The following is a 24,842-nucleotide window of genomic DNA, read 5'->3' on the forward strand; positions in this document are numbered from 1 at the left end:
CAGGCACCTTTCTCCAAGCGTTTAAACCCTCCAGCTAGTAATGTCGGCCGAGGGTAGGAAAGGGCCAGCTTCTTTTCTTGTCTATATTCATCAGATCTGACTGAGCGCCTTTTGCCTCAGGAGAACTGCTGACTCTCTCACTGACATAACCCAAACTGATCCTTTTCGCCATAGGACGCTTCCCACCAGGGCTCAGGCGACTAGAGAAAATCCGGCGCCTGGACTGAGTCCTCGGGTGTGGGGAGCCGGCGGGGAGGCCCTTGCCCCGTAAGTTTCCTCCTTTGTCACTTGCAGTGACAGGATCTGCCGCTCTCACGGGGAGGAGGTGAGAGGACCTTGGCCGAGGAAGCAGTCCGTCAGCCGAAGCGGCGGTGGCTCGACCGGCCGTGCGCGCAGGCACAAACCCGACCCGGGCCGGGCTTCGCCAAGCACTGCCGGGAGTGGAGGCCCCGCGGAGGCCTGGAAGAGGCGCGCGAGCCTCCTGCGTAGGAACCCGGGCGGGGCCTGAGTGGGCGGAGCCAGGGGCACAGTTAAGCGAGGGCCACCGGGCAGAGTGGCGCGTGCGCTCCGGCAGTGGGCGGGGACATCGAGAGGCCGGGTCTGATCGTCACGGGCAGCCCCGCCCTTCGGCCATCGTCTACCTCCCGGAGGCGGCAACCGCTCCTGCTCTGCCCTTCCCGGTTGGTGGGGCCAGCTGCGCCTCGTTTCTTTGGTGACCATGGGGGACCCCAGCAAGCAGGACATCCTGACCATCTTCAAGCGCCTCCGGTCGGTGCCCACCAACAAGGTAACGGCCGCCGGGCGTGTTCAGGCTTGCTTGGCATCCCTGCCGGACCCTGCGGGCGGCCCCTGCGGCGCCAGTGGCCGCGGCCGCGACCGCGGGAGGAGGAGCCGGCCCGGCCTGTGACACGTCGCACTGTGCGGCCGCAATGGCTGGGCCTCGCCTGGGTCCGGACTGTGCGCCGCCCCGCAGCTTCAGCAAGGGAGGGGCGGGGTAGGGGGCGCACCCCAGGGTCCGAGGCAGGGCAGGCACCTGGGAGTTCTGGGGGCGGGAGGCGAGAGCATCTGGGGGTCCCGGGGGCGGACACTTGTGGGCTCCTAACACCGTGCCGGAGAACTTACGGGGGGCGGAGGAGGCTTTTGGTGGGGGCGGAGTGGACACGAGTTCCTGAGAGAGCTGGGTGCGAGCTCGGGGGCCCGAGAGAGGGCTGGGGGGCGTACCCGCGGCTCCTGCGACTGGGGGCGGGGACCGCAGGCCACCTATGACCCAGCCGGGAAGCATGCGCCGGGCCAGAAACTCCAGCTGGTAGCGCTGGGCGCTCGGGGAAGCTCGGCTCGCCCCCTCCCCGCCTCCGAGCTCACCTCTGAAGCTCCTCAGGGAAGCTGTGTCCTCTGGTGGCAGCCTCAGTTTGCCTGTTTGATAAAGCTGCTAAGTGATCACTGCTAAGTGGCTTCGCGCTCTTGTCTCTTGCTAAGAAAGCCCACCACAGACCCCTTTCCCTTCCTTCTCTTTTGTCTCTCTCTTTGGAGATGGGGGTTTTCCTTTTTTTTTTTTTTTTTTTGTCATCTCCAGAGACTGTCCCTTCCCCCCACCCATGACTCTTACAACTTATCGCTACTGGCTGGAGATGTTGTGGTGACACATCGGGCTAAAGTGACACCCTCCGCTGAGGATCACAGGTCAGAGTGGAACCTGGACAGTGCAAAGGGCCGTCGTGTCAGCGTGGACTCTGTGTAACTCTGTGTAAAACTCTGGTTTTACAAAACTTAGATGTCTTTGTTTTAGGTCTAGGTGGAGGGGAGCCCATGTTTTTACAGCCTAAGAGAAGTGAGCAAGGAAACAGTTTATTGGAGGTGATATCTGATGAACGTAGGAAAGTCAGGAGGGGAAAGGTTCCAGGAATGCTCCAGTGCTGATTTCTTTGCTATTTTCTTGATTTTCAAATTTAGGTTAATCTGTTTATAAAGAGGCGTTGATGTAAACTAGAGCAGATTAGGATCTGCAGTTAGCAGTGTGGAAACTATACATTTTTTGGTCTGCTTTATCTCAGAAACCCAACATATGTTCTCTTTGACTGAATTCATCAAAAGATGTCCCTTTTAAATAAGAAGTCAGTGTCTTTATAACAAGAGCACTTTTGAGGGACACGTGTGGGCTTGCTTGTAAATTGTTATCCAGACCCTGGGACTTCCTAACTGTCAACTTGGCCAGGTTACTTGACTACTTTGTGCCTTATTTTCCTCATCTGAAAATGGGGCATGAACTAGATCTAATTCAGAGAGTTACTGTGAGGATTAAATGAGAAAATCCAAGAAAAGCACTTAGAGCAGTACCTGTATATACTGGCCCTCGATACATGTCAGCAATTTTTTTTTGTTATTATTTTTTTAATTATGAACAACACACTTGTAGAAAATTTTATATTCTGTAGTAGGATTCATAAAAGCATTGAACAAAAATATTTTCTGGTAGTGTTCCACAGTATTGGGCTACCTTTTTTTTTTTTTTGCAGTACGCGGGCTTCTCACTGTTGTGGCCTCTCCCGTTGCGGAGCACAGGCTCCGGACGCGCAGGCTCAGCGGCCATGGCTCATGGGCCCAGCCGCTCCGCGGCATGTGGGATCTTCCCGGACCGGGGCACGAACCCGTGTCCCCTGCATTGGCAGGCGGACTCCCAACCACTGCGCCACCAGGGAAGCCCTGTGCTACATTTCTTGATTAAGACTTTTTATTTGATTGTTAATAAGAAACCATTACCTAAGCAAAAATGAAAACTTTTAGTTTTAATGATGTGGAAGAGTTAATAAGCATTTTTAAAATGAGATGATTAAAAAGAGCTCTAAGACACACAAGACAAGAAAGTACTTAAAGAAAAACACCTCGGTTTACTTTTAGAATGTGGTGTCCAATTCTCCCTCTCATGTGTGATGGATCTTTACTCTGGATCAAAGGTTTTAACTCAAAGGGTCAGTTTTCTAGTTTGTGAAATCCTCCCTTGTCTCTGCTGTTCCCTTAGTGTTATATTGATTGTTTGAGTTATTCAGCAAATATTCATTCAGCAAATACTGGTTAAGCACCTGCAGCGTGCCGGGCACTGCAGAGCACTGAGGATGTACTGATGGAAGAAGAGACAGGCTCCTGCCTTCAGAAAGCAGATGGTCTGTCTAGTGCCTGGAGGACAGATAAAGGGCTGCCTGGCGGGGTAAGAGGCAGTGTAGTGAAGGGGTGACGAGTGAGCTCCGGAGCAGACTGCCCGGGGTCCAGTGCCTGTGATACCACGTCTTAGCTATGACACTTAACGTCATGTCTCCTTAGTTTTCTCTAACTAAGAGGATGAAAACTGGCGCTATCTACTCTGCAGGGAACCTGAAATGTGCAAAGTGAACACGCAGGGCCCTTGTTTCAAAAGTACTAAGAATTTCAAGATGAGACAGCAGAGCAGTAACCACCCATGGGCCCTTCTGTGTGCAGTGTCCTGTGTGACTGCGTCCATCACCCACAGGCCCGGAAGCTGGCCCAGATGGGCATAAGAACAGTGCCTTCTTGTAGGGTTGTTATCAAGATTCCGTTGGCCAACAACAGTGCCTGACATGGAGCAAACACTCAATATTAGCTGTGATTTCTATAGTAATCATTCTCACCATGTGGCAAAAAAAATTGTTCGTCCAAAACTACTTTTTATCACCATAAGAATTGATATTCTGCTTAGAAAACCATATCTCCACTTTGGTTTAGGATTGCCCATCAAAACAAAATGGAGTCCCTGCTCCAACAGAGAGCCAGACTTGGATTTCGAACTGCCCTCTGACCTCAGATCCCACAGGGCCCAGTCTCGGCTCGTGAGCTCTTCCACCACCTGCATTTGCATTTGGTGCCTACTTTGTGCCAGGCTCAGTGCTCAGCGCTCAACTCAGGTGAACAAGGCCCCAGCCCTCACAGAGCTACCTTCTGCAATTCCTCATCTTTTTTTTGTTTTCAGGAGAAAGAAGGATTATTTATTTATTTATTTATTTTTGGCTGCCTTGGGTCTTCGTTTGCTGCGTGCAGGCTTTCTCTAGTTGTGGCGAGCAGTACACGGGCTTCTCACTGCGGCGGCTTCTCTTGTTGCAGAGCACAGGCTCTAGGCCCATGGGCTCAGTAGTTGTGGCTCGCAGGCTCTAGAGCGCAGGCTCAGTAGCTGTGGCGCACGGGCTTAGTTGCTCCGCGGCATGTGGGATCTTCCCGGACCGGGCACAAACCCACGTCCCCTGCATCGGCAGGCGGACTCTCAACCGCTGCGCCACCAGGGAAACCTATTTGTGGAGTTTTTACCACTCCGTTGTGCTGATGTTAATTAATTACAAATATTAATTTCATGACAAGCACTGTGTATTTTAAAGTACTTTTGTGTCCTGTTATCAGATGAAGAACGTTTGACTTCAGTGTTGAGGGGGCTGGTGCTAATTTTTGAGCTGGTAATAAGTTTTATAAGTTGTTCATTTGATTAACATATATTTCCTGAATGCTTTGTATGGGTAGATCACTATTTTTCAGGCTCTGTGGGAGATGAAAAAACACACAGAAAACATTTATTGAGCGTTAGCCACGTCCGAGCTCTGTGCAGAAGCAGAAGGAAGGCGAGGTGAGGGAAGGGCCCCCGACGCTGCAGGAGCTCCGAGCTGTGCAGGAGGGGGCCCACTCCTTGGACGTGAGCTGTGTGTCTGAGTAATAACAGTGACCTGGACAGAGTGGAGGGGGCAGAGGTCATGAAGGACACGGCATTTCACGCAGGAACAGCTCTCTCTATTAGCATCTATTGCGGAGCTCAGCATCTTAAAACAACAAACACAAGTTGTCTCACACAGGTTCTGAGGGCCAGGAACCTGGGGGTGGCTCAGTTAGCTAAAATATAGTTTTATTTTTTCTGGAAAACAATTCAAAACAAGTCTATTATTTGTGGAATTTTTAACTGTCCTGTTGTCCTGGATCTAATTACTCATAAGTATTCATTTCCACGACAAGCACTGTGTATTCTAAAGTACGTTTGTGCTCGTGTTATCAGGTGAAGAATGTTGACTTTAGTCAGTGGTACGGAAGGAAGGCTCAGGGCTTCCCAGGAGGCTGCAGTCACCGAAGACTGGGGCCTCCACTCGAAGCTCACCCACGTGGTGGTCAGCTGGCCTCCGCTCCTCACTGGCTGTTGGACTAAAGGCCTCAGTTCCTCTCCACGTGGCTCTCTCCACTGGGCGACCCACTGCCATTTGGTAGAGAGCCACTGCCCAGGGAACAGTAAGGCCTTGGGCATTTCCAGCAGGGGACATCCCTGTCTAGTGTTCATTCATGTGACTGGTAGTAACCCTGTTGACGCTTCATGCGTGAGTCATATTTGAGACAATAAACACATCTAAGTTCTCTTCACTACGCATACTATGTACTATTATAATAGATATGCAAAAATATATAACTTACATAATTAATGCATTATATTAATAGTCTATTGATAAATAATTATATAATACAGTAACATTATTATAATAATAAAAGAAATAGAAATTTGAGGTTTCAAAAAAAATCTAGGTGAGATATTTTCTAATAACCAGTTTGTTTATCTATTATTCTTTTTTTTTTTGCCGTACCGTGCAGCTTGTGGGATCTTAGTTCCCCCACCAGGGGTTGAACCTGGGCTCTGGCAGTGAAAATGCTGAGTCCTAACCACTGGACTGCCAGGGAATTCCCTCTAATAATCAGTTTAAATTGTAAAGATTAAGCAGCTTTCAAGCCAAATCCTGTATTGTCCTATAGGATGGCTCATTTGGCTAGTAAGAATTGATGAATAACTGAATTTTGAAATTTTCTTTCAGGTGTGTTTTGACTGTGGTGCCAAGAATCCCAGCTGGGCCAGCATCACTTACGGGGTGTTCCTGTGCATCGACTGCTCGGGGTCACACCGGTCATTTGGTGTCCACCTGAGTTTTATTCGGTAAGGGGACATTTCCTCACTGGGGGTGGGAGTGATTACCTTGTTACGTGGGTCTCTCTCCCCTTTTCCTTTATGTTTGCTTTGACGTCAAGTAAAATGAGAGGTTGGTTATGAGTCATGGAGATTTAAATCTTATGTAATTGAGTAAACTCGGAAAATGAGTTATTTTCTACTTGGTCGCTGTGCTGTAGAGCTTGGTGTGAGAGGAAGCGGTGTTGAAGCCACAGTCAGAACAGAAGGCTTGAGGCAGCATCTCCTTTTCCTTTCTTGCCTCTGATAATTAGCAGCACACAGGAGTCTTGCTCTGACGCCTCCTGGGGGAAGGGGTCTCTGTCGCTCCTCCAGGTGGAGAGTCACTGCAGGTGGCGGGAGACCCTCGTCAGATCAGGACTGCGCTCCCAGCAAAATCCGGCAGCTCAGCATCCAAGGACACTTATAGCAGAGCCCGAGGGAATGATTTTTGCATGAATTTTAGTGGCAATTTCTAATGTTTGCAATGTGAAAGACGTGGGCTGCCTGGGCCCCTCTGGCTGGTCCCTGTCTCTGCTCTGACCTCTTGGTAGTAGCCTCTCTGGGGCCTTTGTGGCCATCAGAGAAAGATGCCCCCTCTGGACACAGTCCCACAGTCCAGTAGGAGGCTGAAAGTTCAGGTGCACCCCTGAGCAGTCGTGGCTCAGATCTCTACAGCTGGCCTCCCCAGGTCAGTTCACCTATTTCCCTGCCAGTTCTTTTTCCAGGGAAGGAGCCAGCTAGGCAGGCAGGCTGTTTGAAATCATGGCAAGCAGTTTTATTTTATATTATGACTTAGGGAATACTGATTCTGCAGTGTGATTACCATAAAGAGCATTTGTTCCTGTAGGGTAAAATCTATGATAATTTGTAACGAGATATTTTGTATCCGGCGCAAAAACTATATAGTAATAATAAAAACATAACTTTCTTTCTTTTTTAAAAAACATTTATTTATTTATTTTTGGCTACGTTGGGTCTTCGTTGCTGCGTGCAGGCTTTCTCTAGTTGCGGCGAGTGGGGGCTACTCTTCATTGCGGTGTGCAGGCTTCTCATTGTGATGGCTTCTCTTGTTGTGGAGCACGGGCTCTAGGCGTGCGGGCTTCAGTAGTTGTGGCACGCGGGCTCAGTAGTTGTGACTCACGGGCTCTAGAGCGCAGGCTCAGTAGTTGTGGCGCACGGGCTTTGTTGCTCCGTGGCATGTGGAATCTTCCCGGACCAGGGCTCGAACCCCTGTCCCCTGCATTGGCAGGCAGATTCTTAACCACTGTGCCACCAGGGAAGTCCCCATAACTTTCTTTTTAATGTATTAACTGAAAAAAACTTTATGTACTTTCCTGAGTTCTTTTTTTTCAGAAATCAATTTATCAAAGCAGAATGGGCTAAATATTATAGCCATAGAACTCCATAGGTCATGATTTAGAAAAGGGAATTCTCTTGGGTGTTCTTACTACTTCCAGAATATCTATCAGTTTCCTGTCTTCTTTTTTCTTAGATGCTGGACCCAGGATATTTTTAATACACTCTCCTGACCTTGTCTCTTTTTGAAATGTGGAGGCATTTGGTTGCCAGGGCAAGTTTATTCTTCATGTACTTTTTCCCCCAGGTCAGTTGTCACCAGTTAGCACACGGTGACCCACTCTGTCCAGAGGCCGCGATGCCTAGACCGAGGCAATGCGTAGTTTGTTGTCTTCCTTTCTCTCGTACTGTGCTCTTTCCCTCTTCCTCTCTGCGAGGTCCCGCCCATCAGAACCTGGCCCTCCCTTTTCCTCACCACTACAGCACAACACCAGTTTAAACCATTCCAGGAAATCAGGTGGTTTTCTGATGTGTTCCCCAGCTGAGGGAAGGGCTGCCTGAGAGCCTGATGAGGCTGGACAGCAGGGCCTGTTTGGGATGTTGCAAGTTTAATCACTACCCTTTTAAAAGTTAGATAAATATAACTATGAATCATGATGCTTATAAATGATTCAAGAACAACTGTTTTAAAAAAAATCACTGTACGTATAACCCAAGGGCAACAGTCTAGGATTTGGGCAAGAGAAAGTCAAGGATGATAAGGGCGCTGAGGATTTTCTTTTCAAGAGGTGGAGGGATGCTCTTTAAACGTTTTTTATTGATTAAAAAATTTACAAACATTAGTTCACTGGGAAAAAAATCCGAACAGTCCCAGAGTATATAAAGTAGGAAGTGAAAGTCCCCACTCTAGAACCCCCTCCCTCTCCTTCCTCTCCCCATGTTAGCTGGCTGCACACACAGGTGCACACACACACACACACACACACACACACATACAGAGTCCCATTTCCCAGGCATGAACATATTAACAGTTTGGCATGGGTGGAATGTTTATTTAAAAGGAGGTTTTGTGTTTTTTTGTGTTTTTTAAATGTATTTCTTTATTTTTGGCTGCGTTGGGTCTTCGTTGCTCCACGCGGTCTTTCTCTAGTTGCGGTGAACGGGGGCTGCTCTTCATTGCGGTGTGCGGGCTTCTCATTGCGGTGGCTTCTCTTGTTGCAGAACATGGGCTCTAGGCGCGTGGGCTTCAGTAGTTGTGGCACACAGGCTCAGTAGTTGTGGCGCACGGGCTTAGTTGCTCCGCGGCATGTGGGATCTTCCCGGACCAGGGCTCGAACCCGTGTCCCCTGCATTGGCAGGCAGATTCTTAACCACTCCTCCACCAGGGAAGTCCGGAGGTTTTGTTTTGTTTTGTTTTTAAGTAGAATTTCAAGTCAACGAGTTTACAAAGGGAAAAAAATTTTAGACTATGGCTTTTGCCAAGCAAAAAGGAAAAGGCAGGTTAGGCATCTACGGAAATGGCAAGCTGCATTGGGAGCTGACTGCAGACTGGACCTGATTGTCTGGCCCCTTCCCACCCCCCAGCACTCGGAGCGCTTCGCCCAGTGCCTGTGACGCTGAGTGTCCAGTGCTCCTCTCTCGGGCTCTGTTTATTCTCAAGTTCACCATTAAGTATGTCACGAGCTGTGACAAGGGCAGGGGGTCTCACCCTTGCGTCACTGTTGTTGGGCTGGGGGTACAAATACAACATAAATAAGAAGATAAACTATAAAGAACATTGATAGAAACAGAGCATTGTGTCTACTTCTGGTTGGAAAATTAGGCAAAGTGCAAAGGAGGAGGTCACATTTGCGGTGAACTTCGAAGGTCTGGTGAGATTTTGGTAACGGAGACAAGGCAGGGAAAAAGGAGGGCAGCACTCAGACTTTAAGAGAAGATATAGAGATGGGAAAAAGTGGAATGTTTAGTAGCTAGTTTTTATATGCATAGGAAAATGAGGAGAAATAAGATTCAAAGGGCAAGGTCTGTGTGACCTTGGGAGGGCCAGTCTGGGAGCTTAAACTTTATACTCCTGAGGCCCTTGTGGGGTACCCGTGGGAAGGGAAGGCTGATGTGAGCCTGGGTGCCGTAGGCGCCCCAGAGATTCACAAGGCAGTGCTAGGTGGGTGATAGGTGTGAGGATGCTGCAGCTTGGCTGCTGGGGGTCTGAATCCCGTTGCCATCCCTTACTAGCTCTGGGCATGTTCCTTACCTCTCTGTGTCTCAGTTTCCTTCCCTTAAAAGTGGAGATGAGAAGGCTTATACTCATCTTAGGGCTTTGGGAGGAGTGAGCAAATGAACTCACATGAATCCTGGCATGTGGCCAGACCCCAGCTTGTTATTTTCGTTTTTTATTTTTTTAATAAATTTATTTATTTTATTTATTTATTTTTGGCTGTGTTGGGTCTTCATTGCTGCGCACGGGCTTTCTCTAGTTACGGTGAGCGGGGGCTACTCTTCGTTGCAGTGCATGAGCTTCTCATTGCAGTGGCTTCTCTTGTGGAGCACGGGCTCTAGGCATGCAGGCTTCAGTAGTTATGGCACACGGGCTCAGTGGTTGTGGCTCGCGGGCTCTAGAGCCCAGGCTCAGTAATTGTGGCGCACGGGCTTAGTTGCTCTGCGGCATGTGGGATCTTCCCAGACCAGGGCTCAAACCCGTGTCCCCTGCATTGGCAAATGGATTCTTAACCACTGCGCCACCAGGGAAGCCCCCCAGCTTGTTGATGATGATCTGATCTGAATTATCTGGGTGCCAGCTCAGTGGAGAGGTGCCAGCAAGAGGAGAACCTTTTTATGATGTTAGCTTAGAAAGGCAACACGTCTCATGATTTAAATCAATCAACCAAGCCAGTTATAAACAAATGGCTGCCTGGAAGCTGTTGCTGGGCTTGTCTGTAGGAGTCTGGATTAATTATGGTGTAATTTACTCCCCTGAAAAATTTTGATTACAGGGAATTCCTTGGCTAGGACTCTGCACTTCCACTGCAGGGGGCAGGGTTTGATCCCTGGTTGGGGAACTAAGATCCCGCAAGCCACGCAGCACAGCCAAAAAAATAAATAAAAATAAAAATTTTGGTTACCTAACTTTGTCATGTGTATTTGTGAGAGTCATTCGAATTTCATAAGTTTCTGAAATCCATTTAAATGCTCTACTTAAAAAAAAAATGCTGACTATGGTAGCCATTAGTGAAGCTAATTCATGCAATTTTTAAGGAGGTTATGTCTTGACTCATATAAGGATTATAGAGGTTGTAGGAAACCTGTTTTTTCATTTACCTAATTGGTTAACAGGAGCTATTTTGTTAAAGTGACACGAATTCTCCAACTTCTCTTACTTTCTCTTCTTTACTGTTTTCTTAGCACTGTCACAGACCCCTTCCTTTCACATAGCTCTTATTGTAAATTAAAGGTAAGAAGCCACCTACAGGGAGTCGCCTCCTCCTGTAGGAATGGGAACTGATAAGCAATTCAGGTGTCTTCTTATGGCTGACTGTATTCAGAGTCCATTATCACCAACCTTTTATTTCGAAATTTCAGTGTTATGAGAGAAAATCCCTGTCAGGTCAGTTCAAGAACAATTAGTTCTTACCTCTTACCTTTATTTCTAAGAAACATATATAGAAATGTTTGCCTTTTTTTTTTTTTAAAGAGAGTTTAGGATTAAAAGTTGTAAGGCAGATACAGCCACTATGGAGAACAGTATGGAAGTTCCTTAAAAAACTAAAAATAGAATTAACATATGACCCAACAATCCCACTGCTGGGCATATACCCAGAGAAAACCATAATTCAAAAAGACACATGGGGACTTCCCTGGTGGCACAGTGGTTAAGAATCCGCCTGCCAATGCAGGGGACACAGGTTCGAGCCTTGGTCCAGGAAGATCCCACATGCTGCAGAGCAACTGAGCCCGTGCACCACAACTACTGAGCCTGCGAGCCACAACTACTGAGCCCGTGTGCCACAACTACTGAAGCCTGTGTGCCTAGAGCCTGTGCTCCGTAACAAGAGAAGCCACTGCAATGAAGCCCACGCACCGCAACAAAGGGTAGCCCCCGCTTGCTGCAACTAAAGAAAGCCCGAGCACAGCAACAAAGACCCAACACAGCCAAAAAAAAAAAAAAAAAAAGCACATGCACCCTAATGTTCATTGCTGCACTATTTACAATAGCCAAGACATGGAAGCAACCTGAATGTCCATCAACAGAGGAGTGGATAAAGAAGATGTGGTACATATATACAATGGAATATTACTCAGCCATAAAAAGGAACGAAATTGGGTCATTTGTAGAGACATAAATGGACCTAGAGACTCATACAGAGTGAAATAAGTCAGAAAGAGAAAAACAAATATCGTATATTAACACATATATGTGGAATCTAGAAAAATGTTATAGATGATCTTATTTGCAGAGGAGAAATAGAGACACAGACATAGAGAACAAACGTATGGACACCAAGGGGGGAAAGGGGGTGGTGGGATGAATTGGGAGATTGGGATTGACATATATAAACTATTGATACTATGTATAAAATAGATAACTAATGAGAACCTACTGTGTAACTCAGAGAACTCTACTCAATGCTCTGTGGTGACCTAAATGGAAAGGAAATCCAAAAAAAGAGGGGAGGGACTTCCCTGGTGGCTCAGTGGTTAAGAATCTGCCTGCCAATGCAGGGGACACGGGTTCGATCTCTGGTCCGGGAAGATCGCACATTCCACGGAGCAAGTAAGCCCGTGTGCCACAACTACTGAGCCCACATACCACAACTACCAAAGCCCGCGCGCCTAGAGCCCGTGCTCTGCAACAAGAGAAGCCATGGCAATGAGAAGCCCGTGCGCCACATCGAAGAGTAGCCCCGCTTGCCACGACTAGAGAAAGCCCCCGCGCAGCAACGAAGATCCAACGCAGTCAAAAATAGGGCCTCCCTGGTGGCGCAGTGGTTGAGAGTCCGCCTGCCGATGCAGGGGACACGGGTTCGTGCCCCAGTCCGGGAGGATCCCATATGCCGCGGAGCGGCTGGGCCCGTGAGCCGTGGCCGCTGGGCCTGCGCGTCTGGAGCCTGTGCTCCGCAACGGGAGAGGCCACAACAGTGAGAGGCCCGCATACCACAAAAAGAAAAAAAAAAAAAAAAAAAAATAAATAAAATAAATTTTTTTAAAAAGGAGGGAATATATGTATACGGATAGCTGATTCACTTTGCTGTACAGTAGGAACTAACACAGCATTGTAAAGAAACTATATTCCAGTAAAAATTAATTTTAAAAGTGTTGTAAGGCAGATTAGCAAATCTGAGTACGTATCTCCTCAATTTTAGGACTTTTAAAAATGTTTAAAGTCAGCCCACATTCAGGTATCTATTATGTGCCTGTGCTAGGAATTGAGAGAAAAATGTGGGACACTCCTGCCCTCTGGAGCTTGCCGCTTGTAACAGTGTGACAGAGTCACCACGATGGTTATGATGATGGTGGTAGTGATGAATGTGATGGTGGTTATGGTGGTGATAGTGATGATGATGATGGTGGTGATGGTGACAATACTGGTGACGACGATGACCATCATCACCATGGTGGTGATGAGAATTTTAGTCACGTGGTGCTTACCGTGAGCCAGGCACCTTTCAGACATTAGCTTATTTAATTTCTATGAGAGCAAAATGGGTAATACTATAATTATCCCTACTTCACAGATGAGGAAAGTAAGGTGCGGAGAGGTTAAGTAATTTCTCCAAGGCCGTACAGCTTGTAATGGCGGAGTCGAGATTTGTACTTACAGGCTACCTCCAGAGGCTGTGCTGTTAACTGCCACCCTGTGACCAAGGAGGGGTGGGGATGGCACCTAACTCAATCTGAAAATGTGGTGACTAAGCAAGATCTTTCAGGGAAAGGAATGCAGAGCAAGATATATAATTTAGTCACCTTGCTTGGTAATCAAATTCTAAAAAGAGATTTTTTTTTTGTCTTTATAGGAAATCTGTTTCTTATAAAGTATGGTTTAATTTTTACTTTTTATATATTACTATGAAGGTGATTTGTCCTATGTATATGTAATAATAATATGTATTAGTATTATTATTAATCTTATGGTAGCTATTGGCTTCAAAATAACATCTTAGTATTTACGAAAGTTAAATGATACCAATAGGCAGAGAAATAAGAGAAATAAGAACGGCAGCATAAAAGACATTTTTTGGTGAATCTAAAGCTTCTTTTCTTTCTACCTTGCCCATTTTGTAAAGGGTGTTCAACCTATACCCATTTTAAAATGTCCACATTCCTTTCCAGTTAGTGTGGGACAAGCTAGTGTTGAATATGGGTTAGCCTTGCCTTCTGCTCATGTCTATGGATTCAATAGAAAGATTTCTAATATTGTCGCGCAGTCATATCTTGCTTTACGGTGATCACTTGGCGAATTTTTTTTTTGTTAGGGACTACAATTATTGCCTTTTTCTTGCTCTGATTTGATCTTAGACTATAGATAAGTAGGGCATAAGGTGTCGGTGGGGGAGAGGAGGCACTTGCAGTTTTCACTTAAGCAGCATTAAAACCTGAGTTTTCTCCTCTCCCTGGTGGTGGTGATGTTGAGTAGTTCCTTTCTACTTGATGGTAAGACTGTGAGCACCATCCAGGCTCCTGTTGGGGGTCACACTGGACAAATCGATAGCCAACCTGAAAAAAATCCAAACAGTACCTCTATTTTTGGAGGCTTGGCTTCTAGGAAGGGTGAGAGGGGCCAGGAGTGGCTTATACCAACTGTTGTGCACCCTGGAGTCCTAGCATCCTGGAAGCATGTGTCACTGTTAACACAAACTTAGAATTCTTCAGGATCCTGAAGATCGAGGAAAGCTTATCCTCAAAAGTTTAGTGGCTTGATTATGGGGAAGAACAGTATTAACATTTAAGAATATTTTTTCCATTTAGATCTACAGAGTTGGATTCTAACTGGTCTTGGTTTCAATTGCGATGCATGCAAGTTGGAGGAAATGCTAATGCAGTAAGTTCATTTCAGACTTGTCGTATTCTTCTTGTATAAATATGTGTTGCACTAGTAAAGAAGTTCAACGTTTCCATGTAAAAGTTTGGGAGGCCCTGTCGGACCGCAGGAAGACATGGGCTTAGGAGCTGGACAACCCAGCTTGCTTGTTTATCCAGAAATCTATTAAAAACCTAATAAACACGAAGCTCTGGGCTAGGATACAATGATGAACAGGACAAATGAGACCCCGCCCTTACAGGCAGAGACAGAGAGCAAGTAAAGCAGTAAATATACAAAGTAAAAGGTGGTGATAAGTGATTTGAAGAAAATTAAACCCGGAAGTGATGGCATAGAGGAATTGGGAGACTTCTTTATGATAGTACAGTTCTTTAATATCTGAGGGTGACTTTTGTACTCAGATGGAATGCTTCTAGCTTCTTTTACCTGAATTTTATTTAATTTATTAAATATACAGACTAAAAAACCTGTTTTCCAAATCTTCAATTATAGTTTATAAATATCATGTATCAATTTATAAACTTAGTAATTTCTGTGTAAAAAATAACTTTTTAAGTGTTCAATTAAAAGAGCAAATTTCCTTAACCCCGTTTACAAACCTAGTTAAGGATCCTCACACATTTTAAACTTCATTTACAAATTCAATATATCTGATTTCTAAAACACTAAACTGTCAGCCTTATAAATCTAGCCAGCAAAATCATCCTTTATATAAAATACCATTGTGTTTTTATAATGGTATACCAAAATGATATAGGTTGAGTAAATAGAATTCCCTTAGACATACCATTAAACATTTAAAGTATTGGAAATCAAATTTGTCTACATTTCAAATAAAAATTATGTCTAGCATCAATTAAATATTTAAAATTAAAACAGTAAATCTAAAATAGTAGTTTTCAAAATACCCAGATTCCCCTGGACCAGTGTATCTCAGCGTTTTTTCATGATTGTTCCTTAAGCAGGAAAATTGAATTAATAGATTAACTTATTTTAAATCTAAATTGGATTTAGTTTTCCCTAGTGAGAGAAATTAAATACTGAGGAATATGATTTTGTCAGGTAAGGGTGATCTTTGGAAGGCTACAAACCATTGTAATAACTAAGATTTTATTTTTTTTCCACTTTCCAGGAAACCATTTTTGCCCCTGTTGAGAATGCGTGCCTTAAGTATTTCAAGCATGTTATTAGAAACCCATACCCATTTTCATTATGTCCACAAACTTGTTCCTCAACTTAATACTGTGGGTTTGATAGTATCTGTCCTTGTTACTAAACCTTCCTAGGCTACAGAGTCCCCCACCAGCTCCAGAGAGCAGCTTCCTCGTCTCAGCCAGTGGAGATGGGGCGCATGGGGTGAGGCAGATCAGTCAGTGGTCCTGCAGCTCAAGCAGTGGAATTGGAACCGTCCTGCTTGGGTTTGAGTGCCAGCTCTGCCCCTCGCTTGTCTGTGTGACGTTGGGCAAGTTGTTGAACCTCTCTGCTTCAGTTTCCCTGAGAGTCTGGCCACGAGGATTTGACAGGATGGTGCCCACAAAGGACCAGACAAGACCTGGGACATGTGGGTGCTCCGTACCGTTACTCATCCCATTGAGTTAATAAGAGGATCCCTCATGCAGGCTTTTAGAACACCTGCTTCAATTAAGATATGAATACTGTAATTCATGTTTGTACATAGATCAGAGGTGGTTGAAAGCAGTGTCCTCTAATTGTCTAAATATCTGTTTCATCACCTTGCCTATGCTGTGGTCTCCGCTGATGAAGAAATAGTGCTCAACAAGGAGAAGGTTAGCGCGGCTCCTGACTTGTTTGTCAGAAATTCCAATGTAGGGAGCCCCCTGGTGGTCTAGTGGTTAGGATTCTGGGCTTTCACTGCTATGACCCTGGTTCAATCCCTGATGGGGAACTGAGATCCCACACGCTGCACAGCAGAGCCGAAAAAAAAAAAAAAAAAAAATCATCTCGTATAGATACAAAGAAAAAAAGAAAAAAATTCCAGTTTAGTGGAATCTAAACTAAAGTGGATTCCTCAAATTAAAAGTAGTCCTGAGTGGAAAGCGCCCTGCCAGATAACATTCAGGATGATGGAGGTAGCTTAGTGGAGCAAGGAAGGGCCAGTTACTTTGTTGCGTGAGGGAAATCTCATGTCCACTTTTACCAGAATATTAATGTTGCATCTGTGGAAGGTATTACCCCTTTTACAAGGAAAAATTTTATAAAAATTTTTCATGGTTTAAATTATTTTGGTTTTCACTAGTATTTTCAAAAAAAGCCTTCATAGCATGCAGTAACATTTTTGATCACCATGTTAGATTTAAGGCAGTGATGCTGTTAACCCACGTACTTTCCTCTGCAGTCTTCCTTTTTCCATCAACACGGGTGTGACACCAACGACACCAATGCCAAGTACAACAGTCGTGCTGCCCAGCTTTATAGGGAGAGAATCAAGGCGCTGGCCTCCCAGGCAACCCGGAAGCATGGCACTGACGTAAGCACAGCGGGTTGCGGGGGGGGTCTCCTTCAGAGGAACATTTGTTTCAGTAGAAAAAGTAGTTTTTACCCCAAACAGTAAAACTTGCTAGCCGGACTCTCTTACAAGGGAACAGCGTGTAGCGGATTCTTACTATTCACGGTCCTGCTTGGTAAGGTTGCTGTGAAGACTGCACTAGAGTCCTGCAGCATCACCTTTGTCAGCTGATCAACACTAACCTTGTTTCCGTTTAAAGACACCTTCTTTAGTGTATATTGTTGACTCACTGACACTGAGCTGGCGGCCAAGGGCATTGTGGCTCGAGCTGAATGACACTCAGCTAACTGCCTCCCTGGGCTTAGGAACGCAAGGTGGCACTTCAGCACCGTGCTCGGGACCATTGTAAACAATGGATCCACCAACAAAAAGCACAAAAATGTGGAAAGCGTGTCAGTAAACAGCCCGTAAAATGGACCCGTGTTTATAGCAGGAGCCGAAACAAGGAAGCAGAGCGTCGCCTTGTTCCACCTCAGCTGGGAATGTGCACCTGGGGTGACAGATTCTCTGCTGCTCTGCGTGTGTCCATGCAGGATGGCACATTTGGGGTCACAAGTCAATTGTAGCATGTAGACAAATTCGCAGACATGGAATCCACAAATGATGGGGTCGACTGTACTTTGGAACCTGCACTTAGACGTGAAGCCCTGGCTCTTTCCTTTTCGGAAATGGCTTGGGGAGCTGGCGATTGTCTTCCACAGGGTTTGGTGGCAGAAGTTACTGGATTGATGTGTTACTAAAATGTGCTCAGGGGCCCTGACTTTATAATAATGGAAAGTACAAATCTTTAGCAGACAGGCCTCCAGAAAGGAAGTGAAGAGCATTAAATAAACACTTTAAAGCAGGTGAAATGCTGAGCGGTGCATGTGTTTTTGTTCCAGCTGTGGCTTGATAGCTGTGTGGTTCCACCTTTGTCCCCCCCACCAAAGGAGGAAGATTTTTTTGCCTCTCATGCTTCTCCTGAGGTATGTGTTACACTTCACATAATTTTCATGTGTGCTTCAAAGGCATAACTAAAGTTATCAACAGTAAAGTTATAAAGGGCATATATTTAAAATGTTTCTGTTAGGATATAGGCTAAGCTGCTGTAACAAACAGCCCTAAAATACAGTCAGGGCTGGAATAAGGTAGGAGTTAATTTCCCACCAGCAGTGCAGAGGTAGGCCATCCAGGGCTGACCAGGGTATGGATTTTGCTCTTCTCATTGTGTGGCTCCTACCTCAGGGTGCAGAGTGGCTGCTCCAGTTCATGACCTTTCCCAGCCAGCAGGAGGAGGACAAACATTCGGGAAAGCAAGTGCCCCATCCTTTTACAATCTAGAGGTAGCACACGTCACTTCTGCTCATAGCCTGCTGGCTAGAATTCAGTCCCATGCCCTATACCCAGCTTCGAGGGCGGCCTGAGGACGTCTTACTAGGGGTCTTCCCAGTGCAGTTCAGAGCTTTGGAACTGACAAAGAATGAAGACAGTTTTTTGTTTTTTTTTTTTAAACCCAGATTTTAAGAGCAGTTTGAATCTCATTGCCCCTATTTAGCTGTGTACGTAGAACATATCTCAAGGCTATTGTGAGAATGAAATGAGTTAACACAGATAAAAGTAGCTGGTACCTAGCACAGAGGAAGCTTCAACAAGTGCCATTTCATTAACCTCATCTTTGTAGTCCGATAGGAGTAGTAACAACAATCCATGGTCCCTCTGTGCATTTTCCCCAAATCACTTAGATCAGGGAACATGAGGCCTGCAAAGCCAAAATATTTACTAACTGGTCCTTTAAGGAAATGTATGCGACCCCTGGCTTACAGCCCCAGATGTTCTGTTAGCTGCCCTGCATCTTCCAGTCCCGATGGGGAGGGGCCACCGTTTGCTTAACTGCTACTCAGTCCTTTAACTGATTTTCAAGAAAAAATTATGTAAAGTTGTATATACATTGCTAAACCTTGATTTTTTTTTGCACATTATGTACATGTTATCTTTGACAGAATCAATAGTTACTAGAAATAGTTATCAAAAAAGATGGGAACAGAAAACAAAAGAGAAGGTGTGCTATCATGATCTGTTGCTATTGTTGAATATAGAACTAGATACAGAATATCCATGGTTAGTAGCTGAGAAATGTTAGAAATAGAAATGATGGGCTAAAAAGAGGAGAGATATGAACAGTTTGGTGTGGATTAGAGTTGGAGATATTAGTATGAATTCGTGTTTATTTTAGTGTCTCTCTGTCTTTATATATCTATATGCACATGCACATGCACGCACACACACACATACACATGATGGAGAACTAACTGCAGATACGTGTGTACACACGGGTTAGTACACACAGATATATGACCTAGCTTTGTCCACTGAAAGGCCTAGAGACAGTGACACACCAGGACACAGGCACACCCAGCACCCACACCTTGGTTTCTAAATGCTGTTTTCCAGTGGAAGGACCCAGGGCTACCTTTGGAGAGATGGCTGATTCTAGGACTGGGGCTGCTGCGGCAGATAAGCCTGGAGCGCCCTATGGTGCTAGAAGAAAGGAAGTGCTAGGAGGCTGGGCAGGGGGAATGGACGAGGACATGTCTGAAGGACTCAGGAACCAACCTGGAAGAGGTGCCAGTGGTCAGAGCTGGAACGATTTGAACAAAATAATGATAGTATTGGACTATAATCCAAAGAATAAATAAATATCCATACTAATATAAATGGATGATTGCATAAAGAAATGGAGGGAAAGGACAGTCTTCCTTACAGAAAATTACAAATCATGCATATACCTCTCCACCCTTCTGGAGGTGGGGCTTAACCCCCCTCCCCTTGCACGTGGACTGGACTTAGTGACGCTTCCCAGGACTAGAGGATGGAAAGGGGAAACTGGTAACTTTACAGGGAAAAGGCTGCCAGGCGCCAACCTAACCAAGTGAAAACGATTGGCATCACTAGTGCACAGTCGTGTTGACACGAGGCACGGAGGGGGCACCTCCTCTCTGCTGTTCTCCCCCCAGACCTAGTCTAATCACAAGGAAGCATCAGACAAACGCACAGTGAGGGGCATTCTACAAAATACCTATCAGTACCCTTCAAAAGTTTCACGGTCCTGAAAAACAAGGAAAGACTGAGAAACTGTCACAAAGCAGAGCAGACTGAGGAGACGTGACGAATGCAGCGTGGGGTCCTGGGTGGGTCCTGGAACAGAAGAGAGACACTGGTGGGAAAACTGGTGAAATCCAAATAAAGTCTGGAGTTTAGCGAATAGTGTACCAATGATGATTCTTCGTTTTGACAAATGACCCTGGGTATTTTAACATCAGAGGAAGCTGGGTGAAGAGTATCTAGAAACTTTTATCTTTGCAACTTTTGTGTAAGTCTGAAATTATTGCATAATAAAATTTTTACTTAAAGAAAAGGAGGAAAAATAAGGAATTTGAGCATGGAAACAGAGACTTAAGAACAGGTATATTTTAATCTTATCCTTCCTTCCCACTAATCCAGGTGGGAAGGTGACTTTAAATTACTAGGTTTTTCCCCTGTTATTTGTTTTTTTATGACTTTTCTTGCTTTGCTGGTAATGAGTTTTCTCCCCTTGCTTCAGGTGAGTGGCACAGAGTGGGCATCAGCACAACCAGAACCATCTTCTTTAACACCAGGGAACGTGGACGCTCCTCTAGCAAACAATGAAGGTAGTGCTGAGACCTGCCCTGTAGTGCTGTCCTGTGCTTCACTGGCATCTGTGGAACTACTAGAAAATGAGAATCTTGCATTTGCTAGGGAAAGCTGCCCATGGTCAGTTATAAAGTGGGGAGAAAAGATTACTGAACACGGAATATGATCTCATTTTTATAAAAAAGAAAACCCAAGTCACACACACAGTTAACACCACACTGTTCACTGGAGAATGAAATTACTGAGGATTTTTACTTTCAATGTGCTACAGTTTGGGTTTTTTTTTTTGTTTTTTTTTTTTTGCGGTACGCGGGCCTCTCACTGTTGTGGCCTCTCCCGTTGTGGAGCGCAGGCTCAGCGGCCATGGCTCACAGGCCCAGCTGCTCCGCAGCATGTGGGATCTTCCCGGACCGGGGCACGAACCCGTGTCCCCTGCATCGGCAGGCAGACTCTCAACCACTGCGCCACCAGGGAAGTCCTGGGGTTTTTTTTTAACTGTATTTTATTTTATTTATTTTTGTCTGCATTGGGTCTTCGTTGCTGCGCACGGGCTTTCTCTAGTTGCAGCGAGCAGGGGCTGCTCTTTGTTGTGGTGCGCGGGCTTCTCATTGCAGTGGCTTCTCTTGTTGCAGAGCATGGGCTCAGTAGTTGTGGCACGTGGGCTCAGTAGTTGTGGCTCGCAGGCTCTAGAGCGCAGGCTCAGTAGCTGTGGTGCACGGGCTTAGTTGCTCCGTGGCATGTGGGATCTTCCCAGACCCGGCTCGAACCTGTGTCCCCTGCATTGGCAGGCGGATTCTTTTTCTTTTTTTTTTTTGAATTTTTGAATTTTATTAATTTTTTTATACAGCAGGTTCTTATTAGTCATCCATTTTATACATATTAGTGTATACATGTCAATCCCAATCTCCTAGTTCATCCCACCACCACCACCACCACCCCCTGCCCCCGACTTTCCCCGCTTGGTGTCCATACGTTTGTTCTCTACATCTGTGTCTCTATTTCTGCCCTGCAAACCGGAGGTGGATTCTTAACTACTGCACCACCAAGGAAGTACCTCAGAACGGTTTACTTTAAAACACCAGACCATGGGACTTCCCTGGTGACACAGTGGCTAAGACTCCGTGCTCCCATTGCAGAGGGCCCGGGTTCCATCCCTGGTCAGGGAACTAGATCCCACATGCATGCCTCAACTAAGAGTTCTCATGCCACACCTAAGGAGCCCACATGCCGCAACTAAGACCCATCGCAACCAACCAACCAACCAACCAAACAAACAAATAAATAAATAAATGTAAAATAAAACACCGGACCATAAGGTAGAATTCCAAATGATATTAATTAGGGAGACCAATAACATTTTTATTCTACAAAGCAACTAGATACAAAATATACTTCTGTTTTAATGGACTTTTAAATTAAAATTCTTAAAATGATAAAATAGAATATGGAGCTAAAAAGAAAAGACAATCATTGACAGAATTGGATAAGGTCATAGTACTGAGCAAGTTGAGTGTATTTTATATTCAAAAGCACATTTGATGAGTCTATATTCTGCGTTAATATCAATATTTTCAACTTGCAGGTGGACCAGAACAAGGACCAAGTGTGGAAGGTCTTAATGTACCAACAAAGGCTGCTTTAGGTGGTATGTGTTACCCTATATTGTGATTTAGAGAGTGAGATGAACTAAGAAAAAAATGAATCCTGTCTTTACATTCTGCCTGGAACTTAAAATGTAATGAGATTTATTTAAGCAAAAACTGCTGTTCCATTTCGGCCAGCTTGATGACTGTGAAATGCAGCAGCCTCTGTACCCGGCGAAGGTTGCTCTTGGTGCTTTTGATTTGCTGGTTTATGTCCCAGCATAAGCAGAGGTCAGAGCAGCCAAGTCATTCCTAGCTACTCAAGAACTCTTAGCATTTTCTTCTCTTTCTGATTTTATTGTAGGTGAACTTAATTTCTAATTTTTCATTATCAGGGAAATGCAATCTGAAATTAGTGCATATTACACTGTATTAACTGGAAAGCAACTGCTTTGGTGAAAAATAACTAAGCTATTAGAAATGTTCCAGGCATTTTCGTCATGTACTTATAATAGACTTGTAGGAGATTGGGAGCAGATTATGTGACTACCACAGTACAAATCTAAAAGAAAGTGATGAAATGGAGAATTTCCATGGATGGCTTTTTTACACTTGAAATGTAATGAGGTTATTCCCTCATTAGGACTAAAAGTTTTAATCTTTGTTTTTTGTGGTTTTATGCTATCTTTTTCCTGTTAAAGCACATTCTCACTTTGTAAGAAAATAATGTTTTATTCTTACTGGGTCTCTTTTACATAATTCTAAACACAGTATATGTGATCTATCATTAAAATTTACCCAGAAAACAATTTTTAAGAAACTTTATCTGAAAGCATCATATTTTTGTGCAATTTAGAATGTAATGCTACCAAAATAATAGAGTGTTTTATATCTCTTATTGGTTAATATAACATAAATCAGAGTGGAAAGCGCTTCACTGCTTTAGTTGTATACATAATGCCTGGCTAACTTTCTACTTTAAAACAATTTTGAAATTTTTTGAGGAGTAGAGCTTAATAGGAGGGTTTGTTCTAATGTAATATGAAATGCTTCTGAAGAAAGTAGTGAGTGGGGCAAACTTAGTCTCTTTATTTCTCTTCAGTGTGGTGTCCCCCCAAAATATGCACTCTCTGAGTTTGGATACTACGTGGACATACTGAGGACTCTATTTTGATAAAGCTCTGTTCATCTAAAGTACACTCGTATACTTGAGCCTTCTGGATGACAAACTAATGTGGAAAATGTTATAGTCTCTTAAATAATAAAATACAGTATCTTAGAATTTTAAAAAATACACTGAAAATATACACTGAAATTATATATTTCCATTGGTCTGACTTTCTACTTTCTATTTTTTGACAGAGGTTTCCTCTATCATAAGAAAGAAACCCAATCAAGCTAAAAGAGGAGTGAGTATTATGTATAAAATACCTGGTAGTTTAGCTCTAAAATGGCTGATGCACTCAGAAAAGCCACCTTTGTCATTTTACTTTTATTTTGAGCCATATTATAATGAATGTGGCTTTGATAAAAAGCTTGTTCTGTTCAATGAGGGGATGTTATACTTAGTGAAGATTTTCTAGAATGAGTGTTTAACATTTCTCTGTCAATGACAAAATTCTGAAAAAAATCAACAGCAGCTCCCTGGGACTTTCTGTCATGGTTACGGTTCTAAAAGCAGTGCTGTCTGGGGAGGCTGGGAGGGCTGTCATTGGTTGAATGTTGAGATGCCGTGATTCCTTTCAGAGCCCCTGCTCTGGAGGCAGGTGCGGGGTTTTGACTCCCGACCTCATCACTTGCCAGCTGTGGGATCTTGGTTGGGCCACTTAACTGGCAGGGGCTTCAGGTCCTCATCTATCACCCGGAGATGGTGACAGTGCCGGCCTCATAGAGTCGTGAGGACTAAGTAATAACCCTCGATAAATGTTAGCTTTTGTTGCAAACGTTTTCAAACAGTTTGGGTAGAATGTAATCTTATACTATATCTTCTAGCTTGGGGCCAAAAAAGGAAGTTTGGGAGCCCAGAAACTGACAAATTCGTGCTTTAATGAAATTGAAAAACAAGCCCAAGCCGTAGATAAAATGAAGGAACAGGAAGACCTTCTGGCCAGGGCGGCACCTAAGGAAGAATCGATGTAAGTTTGATTGGGTCATAGTATTATGTTTCTAGTGACTAACCCTATTAATTAAACAACTGAGATTTGCTTTCCAAATGCCATTTATTCTTACATATGTGTGTGAGGAGGATAATGCAAAATTCAGTTTTATGATAACGAAAACTGCATGGATGTGTAGATTAGAAGGGGAGAGACCCGGGAGAAGGAGGCAGTCGCCATTTCCGGTTGGAGCTGTGCAGACAGGATTGGGATGGGGTCGCGGGAAGGGAGAGACAGAAGCGCTCAGGAGGTACTCATGCAGGAAGGACGCTCAGCATCGTCAGTGACCGGGGAAATGCAAGTCAGAGCCACAGGGAGAAGCCACTTCCCTCAGGGTAGCTGTAATCCAGAAGACGTACAGCAAGTGTTGGCAAGAATGCAGAGAAACTGGAGCCCTCATGCTTTGCTGGTGGCAGTTACCACATGACCCAGCAATTCCACTCCTCAGTATATTCTCAGAGAAATTAAAATATGCCCGTGTAGCCACACCAGAACTTGTACATGTGTCCATAGCAGCATTAATCCCTATAGCCAAAAAGTAGAAATAACCCAAATGTCCATCAAGTAGTGAATGGATAAACAAAATGTGTATGTCCATACAATAAAATATTATACGGCCATAAAA

At 44.8% G+C, this 24,842-nt stretch overlaps 1 protein-coding gene across 3 annotated transcripts in view; it reads left to right on the top strand.

Annotated features, from left to right (window-relative positions):
- Nucleotides 1-614: 614 nt before the first annotated feature.
- The window catches only part of ARFGAP3 (ARF GTPase activating protein 3), a 50,792-nt gene continuing 26,564 nt past the window's right edge, over nt 615-24,842 (top strand). For 2 of the 3 annotated variants that reach the window (XM_081248368.1, XM_081248370.1), the window contains exons 1-9: nt 616-787; nt 5,841-5,959; nt 14,228-14,300; nt 16,657-16,788; nt 17,709-17,792; nt 20,408-20,495; nt 22,061-22,123; nt 23,424-23,470; nt 24,054-24,196. In XM_081248368.1, the coding sequence (XP_081104494.1) occupies nt 719-787; nt 5,841-5,959; nt 14,228-14,300; nt 16,657-16,788; nt 17,709-17,792; nt 20,408-20,495; nt 22,061-22,123; nt 23,424-23,470; nt 24,054-24,196 (818 nt within the window). In that variant the 5' untranslated portion in view covers nt 616-718. Of the gene's footprint in view, nt 788-5,840; nt 5,960-14,227; nt 14,301-16,656; nt 16,789-17,708; nt 17,793-20,407; nt 20,496-22,060; nt 22,124-23,423; nt 23,471-24,053; nt 24,197-24,842 lie in introns of all 3 variants that reach the window. The other variant, XM_081248369.1, reaches the window with a different exon arrangement.

Source organism: Mesoplodon bidens, assembly GCF_964165515.1.
Source record: "Mesoplodon bidens genome assembly, chromosome: 11".
NCBI classification, from domain to species: domain Eukaryota; kingdom Metazoa; phylum Chordata; class Mammalia; order Artiodactyla; family Ziphiidae; genus Mesoplodon; species Mesoplodon bidens.